General features: G+C 39.9%; 1 protein-coding gene across 9 annotated transcripts in view; it reads left to right on the top strand.

Annotated features, from left to right (window-relative positions):
• LOC147008658 (uncharacterized) overlaps window positions 1-7142 on the top strand; it is a 140705-nt gene that overhangs the window by 97398 nt on the left and 36165 nt on the right. For 3 of the 9 annotated variants that reach the window (XR_015053156.1, XR_015053158.1, XR_015053154.1), the window contains 2 exons: window positions 6389-6468; window positions 6713-6888. Coding sequence is in view for 1 of the 9 variants with exons in the window: in XM_085863554.1 (XP_085719680.1) it covers window positions 6736-6853 (118 nt within the window). In the remaining 8 variants the exon portion in view is untranslated. The remainder of the gene's footprint in view (window positions 1-6388; window positions 6469-6712; window positions 6889-7142) is intronic. The other 6 variants (XR_015053152.1, XR_015053157.1, XR_015053151.1 and 3 more) reach the window with 3 other exon arrangements.

Below are 7142 nucleotides of genomic sequence, written 5' to 3'. Positions count from 1 at the left end.
CAATGGTTAAGAATCACTTTGAAATTAAATATTTATCGTATCCGGATTTGGATCTTCACCAGAATTGAATCAATCCTTCCTCGTCACACACGCAACGTTTCCACCAACTTTCGTCCAGATCCGTCCCCAACTTTGAGATATTGTGCTATGTATCATTTTTGGCCTGATCTCTCAATGGTGAAGAATTGCTCAAAAAATTCCAGGATCCGGATCTTCACCAAAATCTAAGCAGTCTGTCCTTATCAAACACCCAACCCGTCCACAAAATTTCACCAAAATCCGTCCACAACTTTGTGAGATATCCTGCACACAAACAAACACATGAAATTGCTTGTTGAGCAAGGAATTGCTGGAATAACTTTGTCATATCTCCATGATCTCTGAAAAAACAAAAACCTGGAAATCAATTTCGTTTTTATAAGTCGATAGTGCTACTGTTTAATGAGTTATAGCACTTAGTTTGGTCATGATCATAACTTGGAAGTCAATCGTACTTGAAATGGCGTTTTTATCGCAATTTGAAATTTTTGACCTGCCCCCCCCCGACATTCGACCCTCGACCGCTAAGAAGGGTCTTGGTGTTACATCCCAATGAGACATATGGTTGGATGCAGAATTGGAAGATGCACATTCTGGATTTGGTTTGTAGTCGATATTACCATGTTGGCGGCCGTTATTGCGAAAATAAGAATTTCGGTTTTTCGGTGACCTTGACCTTGACCTTTGACCTAGATTCACCAAAAACGACAAGTGTCTAAGTTGCACCATGGCCGACGTCTGTACCGAGTTTGGTCATGATCGCTGAAACGGTGTGGCTGCTACAGGGTAAACAAACCCACAAACAAACAGACAGACAGACACACAGAATGACACATACAACCGACCAACATAATTGCCGAAATCCAAAGCATTCCGGCAATTAATGAAATTTCTCATTGTGCAAGGAATTGCCGGAATAACTTTGTCATATCTCCATGATCTCTGAAAAAAAAAAACCTGAAAATCAATTTGGTTCTTATAAGTCGATAGTGCTACAGTTTAATGAGTTATAGCACTTAGTTTGGTCATGATCATAACTTGGAAGTCCATTGGACTTGAAATGGTGTTTTTATTGCAATTTGGAAGTTTTGACCCGACCACCCCGACTTTCGACCCCCTACCGCTAATAATTTTGTTGGTGTGACACCCCAATGAGACATATGGTTGGATGCAGTATTGGAAGATGCACATTTTGGATTTGGTTTGAAGTCGATACGACCATTTTAGCGGACGTTATTGCGAAAATAAGAATTTCGGTTTTTTGGTGACCTTAACCTTGACCTTTGAGCTAGATTCACCAAAAACGACAAGTCTCTAAGTTGGACCAGGGCCGACGTCTGTACCCAGTTTGGTCATGATCGCTGAAACGGTGTGGCTGCTGCAGGGTAAACAAACACAGGCAGATAGACAGACGCTCAGAATGACACACACAACCGACCAACATAATTGCCGAAATCCGAAGGATTCCGGCAATTAACATACAATAAAAAGACGTTGTGCAGAGCAAGATACTTTCAAAATCCACCCCTCTCTCCAAGGAATGCAATGGATACATCAAATTGTCCGTTTCATTAACATTAAAATTAACAATCTTAATGAAAGCTAAGGTCAGTCAGATGAAAATTGATTATTTTTCAGATTTAAATTGATGATTTAAGAAGTTTGACCTTGAGTTGACCTTTTGACCTCAAAAATAGTTGGGTTCCAAATTCAGCGATGCACTATGCAATTGCTGCTTAATTTTCAGGTTAATCAGATGAAAATTGACGATTTTTCAGATGAAATTTGACAATTTTATGTTTGACCTTGAGTTGAACTTTGACCTTTTAACCTCAGAAATAGTTGCTTTCCCAATTCAGTGATGCAATTTGCAAATCTTCTTCATATTTCAAGTCAATTGGATGAAAGATGACGATTTTATAAATTTGGCCTCAACATGACCTCTGACCTCAAAATCAATTGGCTTCGCAGTTGAAACTACCTCTCCAACTTGGTAAAGTTTCATGACGATCGGTTTAAAATTGTGACCTGTTGACGATTGACAGACAGCAAACTGACAGAATAACAAAATCGACGAACCAATACACTTGAAAAATCTTCGATTTTGCAAGTAACAAACAGACATAGGGGGGTGAAAACTTAACCTCCTTCCACCTTCGGTGGTGGAGGTAATGAACAAAAAGCAACTGAAAAATAATAGTAATGCGAAACAACAACAACAACAAAATTATTAATGATGCTCTGAATTTTAGAATACACTGGGTTACACAGTTGAAGAGTCAAGGTGAAGAAAAATAATTTATTGAAGAAGATTGTGGGATGTTTTGAACCATGAGGGCATAATTTTACACAAGACTCAAAATGAGCCAAAATGTAATGGAGACATTCTTGGTTCCTTCAAAAACTAAAACCTTCAAGGGTAAGCCATAAGCTACAAAGCTTATGGCAATCGTGTTTGCAAACCTTAACGTTTAACTCGTCAGGAATTTATTTAATGCGAGTTAACCTTCAATGCACAGTACCATTCACAGAGTTAAGTAAGTGCACAATAAATTGATACAAAAAATGTGTGGTAGATGATGGTTGGATATGCAATGTCAGGGTGCGACAACTGCATGATAATGATTGCCTTCACACAGCCAATGTGACCACTACGAAACTAGCAGATATTGGGTTTAGAAGCTCAAAGTCATCAACATACAGTCTACAATCACCCAACACAATCTAGAGCTTTCAAATTGTGGTTATCATCTCAATGGCCAACTCAACGAACATCAAATTTACGAATGATGAAGACTATAACACCTACCGTGAAACGGCTGTATACCCAACCCACACATATCGATGCAAGTCACACTAAAGCGCAACTACATTGATGTGAAAAGTGTGCACATGAATCATAATAATTCCAGTTCCCTGACAAGGAACTTCGATGCAGGAGGAGGCCATTAGGCCCATCAAACGCTGCGCTATTATTGCCATATTATGGTTGTTTGCTCGTGCTCTATCCTTTCAAATGGCGAACATCATGGAAGGATACCGCACATACTAATTGTTGCGAAGACTTTTTAAAGTCTTTGGTATGACTCGGCTGGGATCTGAACTGCCAGTCTGAATCCCAGACTCAGAACTCCAACCATTACACCACTCAGGCTGGGATCAGGGAAAACGTTTCGATTTTAGACTGTTAGTTCATATTCACAAGAAATAGTAATAAAGCCCAAAATTGCGTTATTCATTATATTTTATCAGTGAATTGATTTTAAAATTAAAAAAACCCTCTCGAAGATGTTCGACCCTTTCATTGTTCCTTCTAACGCTATTGATGTTTGTAAAAACAGGTCCATCCTTTTCATTTGAGGGCTTGGTGGAGTCGAGTAGTGTGAAAAGCCTTGTTGCATTTTCCTGAGTGATGTTGGTTTGATTCCCTTGACCCCTCAGCAGAAGTTACTACACACTGCTATGGATTGACAATTGTATGGATTGTCTGGGATTAGTTCTATCCAAAGCAAACATTTGTAACATCACAAACACCCTGATGCTCTTTCAAGAGTAATGGCCTCCAAGATATAATCTGACTCAACTCTTCCAATCCAAAGCTAAGTTTCACTTTTATAGAACGCCTTGGATACATCATCTGTTCATTGTCTGGTATTGTATGAGGAAAGGGGAAAAATAAATAAATATGTCAGTTCAACGGTATCTTTAATTTTTCAAGAGAACCATGCAGAACAGGATAAAAGTATCTTCGCATTCCTCCTCCCACAAACATGGGCTAGTTGGATAGCTTAGAGGTATGCACACTCACATTTGTGATGTCTAGCCTCATTTTCTTGCAGAAATCTTTCTCTAAGGTTCACTTGGCTGCACCTGGATGGGTTTGAGGGTTGTGGAGCAGTGGCTGAAACCGGAATCCGATCCAGGTTCCTCCTGGTAACTCCATCTTTGCTCTTTGCTTATTCAGGTTCCTTCTGAGGACTCCAATGCAGTATTTGGTCTTTCCTTTGATTTGAATCTCGACCCAGTTGAAGCTATCACCCTGGAGTTTAACATGTCAGGTAATGCATCGATGTGTGTATCGTCCATCGGATGGACGTTAAGCCAGAGGACCCATCTTCCTTGGCCAACTCCGAAATAATTGGCATGATTAAAGAATAGGACTCCTCACTCGACGTACAGTTGGTTCTTGCAGTTTTTCAAAGTTTCTTATGTAATTTTGTGTTTTCTAGCCGTGCTCAATGTTGTCATAAATTACTGCAATTCCCTTTGCTTTCTGTAAGAATCCCAAAACGTTGTCATAATTTTCAACTATTATGGGTTTGGGCACATTATACTACAAGAGGAAAAAAACATCTTCATATGTATGGCTATGAGTGAGACAGATGACTTGCAATTTGAAGAAGTGCCATGAACGATTTATTTCAGTAAGTCCCCATGGCACCAACCTGTCAAGGGAAAAACTGTCAGGGGAAACATTCAGGCAAAATAATGTTATGGACAAGTTGTGAACATCGTAATAATGTTGTGGACAAGTTGTGAACCACCCTCCGACCCACCCTGCCTCACCTTCCCACGCACACCCCATCCTACTCTCCCAAAACCCCCACCCACTACCATTTTTATCTGGGGTATAATGGCTTGAGAATGATGCTAATGATGATGATCCACATGAAGGTAAAACATGAATAAACAAGAAACAATGAACTACATAACCTGAAGAACAAGTGCAATGTTTATAAATGTTTCGATTTAAGAAAAACTGCTGCTTCTACAGGCTCTGAAGGCTTTCCAAAAGTAGTAGCACTACAAGCATGCTCATCAAGAATAACTGGAAATGTGGAGGCATAGGTCACTTCATAAAAGGTGTTGTGAACATCAGGCATAGGGGACCAGAAAAGAGTTTACGTATCTGCAAGTAAGCTTGCAATGGAAACCGAACAGCCACAGCCTCAATAACCCTGTCAAAAAGTCCTCACTGCACCCAAGAGTTTTTGGCACTTCCCATGGTATGGAAATGCACACGTCCCATCACAGGTGCCGTCCAAATGCCAACATCACACATAACGATGACATGTTGGTGTGAGATTTGAGGTTGAGGTGGGTGTACGTGTACGCGCCTGCACAAGTGGGAGAAGAAGCAAGGCTGCTCTCGATACCTTTGTCTTGTAGCTCATACTGAATTGCTGAATAGTTTATTCGCCACAGCTATGAACATGAAAACGTCAAAAGGATGCATGGAAAAATGAAGCCACGCGTTCGTTTACGTACCCTGAGGATCGTAAGGATGTCGGGTATGATGAAAGATAAGTGCGCGCAACCTGGTGCAACATTAAAATCTGCTTTCCAAATACACTCCAAATTGTTGAGCAAATGGAATATTAATATATTTGGCTTTGATTTGAAAATCTAAGGTTTCTGGGATCTGCAATTACTGACCATTTTGGTGAGTGGAAGGTTCTTTCAAAAAACGATTTGTCACTTTTTCTTCATTCCATTTTTTTTAAATCACTGTACTTCAGCTTTTTGAAAATTTAATTGGAAAAATAAATTTTGCTGAATAATATCCAAAGGTACTGAAACTTTTTCCCTCGGATACAGCACAAGGCTGCAAGGTAGCATCATTGGCTGAAGGCACAGCTGTGCCACTGATGCAATGCCCTTTGCTTGTTTGGGTAAGAATTTAGAATTTGTTGATGATGCCAACAATAGCTCACCTCCTCTTTTTTTTTCTTTTTTCAACAAAGGACACTGGGATCTTTAACATCCACCAACAGATGTTAGCAAACAGGAAACCAAATTTAACATCAATCCAAGGGACAGCACACACCACACATTGATGAACCACCCTATCTGTGAAACACCAGGATGATAGTTTATAGCTGAGCTGGGATTCGAACCCAGGCTAGACAGCTGAGAGCGAGTGTGCATCCCTCTGGAGTCTAGACCATCCTGTCAGCCCACAAACAAAACTGATAACATACATAAACGTAAAGACATTTTACCTGTTGCGGTCGGCCTTTTTAGGGTTCCACCTGAATCAATGGCTCATGATTGATTCAAAATTAAAAGCTGATATACCATTGGTGTTTATCTATATTGTGAACGAATGTCCTTGCACCAAGAGTAAAAGTACACTGTCTACTCTAATGTTTTTGTTCTGTATCGGATGTATCTACCGGATCCACAATGAGCCTCCAATTAATGTTAAATAAAAAACAAAACTCTCTGTCTGGGATTTTGTACTATTCATGTTGGTGGCTTTTGGGGACTGACAGGATAGCTTCGAGAAAAAGCTTCGCTTCGAATCTCGATCCCACTAAAAACTGTCACCCTGGTGTTTTGCATGAAGGACGATACATCAATGTGTGCAAGCAACGGAAGCACGTAAAGCGAGATGACCCATTTGCCAGAACTGGATGTTTCTTGGAGGTGAAAGAACCCATGGTGTTTTTCGAAAAGTGTTCGTGAGTTATCTCCAGCACACTGAAATTACAAATTTATTTGTAGACTTACTGCTGGGAAGATAATGGCAAGCCATCCAGCATAACCCTTGCCGATAAACTGCTTCAGCAGTAAAGAGTATGGTGCATTGAAGATGATGATGATAATGGTTAAACTTATTGAAGATATAGTGTTCGTATAGACTTCTAATGTAATCAACTGTTGTACACAGCTCCTTCCCAATTCCATACCCAGGCGATACATGGCGTCATCACTGGACACCAAAGGAAGGGAGAACTCAGTTTTTACTCTGTTTTCTTGTTTGTCCGGGCGATATCTCAGCCATCCTTTGAGCTCGGAAGCTGAAGTTTGAGAACAAATATGAAGATGTGCTTTGACAAAAAAAAGGTATTTTTAATTTTTTTTTTGATTAATCAATTAAGTGATTAATGCCTTATTTATTTTCTTTCTTGGACCAACATCACACATAATAGTTCCCTGGAGTCAGGACTGGCAGGGGAGCATTGGAAAGTAGCAAATGTAACACCATTATTTAAGAAAGGATCCAGAGAAGGATTGGGAAATTATAGACCTGTTAGTTTGGCTTCAGTTGTGGGGAAGGTGATGGAGATATTAATTAAGGACCGGATGAGGAACCATTT

This window comes from Eptatretus burgeri, chromosome 18 (assembly GCF_056783735.1).
Source record: "Eptatretus burgeri isolate ZD-2024b chromosome 18, Ebu_testis_v1, whole genome shotgun sequence".
NCBI classification, from domain to species: domain Eukaryota; kingdom Metazoa; phylum Chordata; class Myxini; order Myxiniformes; family Myxinidae; genus Eptatretus; species Eptatretus burgeri.
This window is presented reverse-complemented; position numbering and strand designations above follow the sequence as displayed.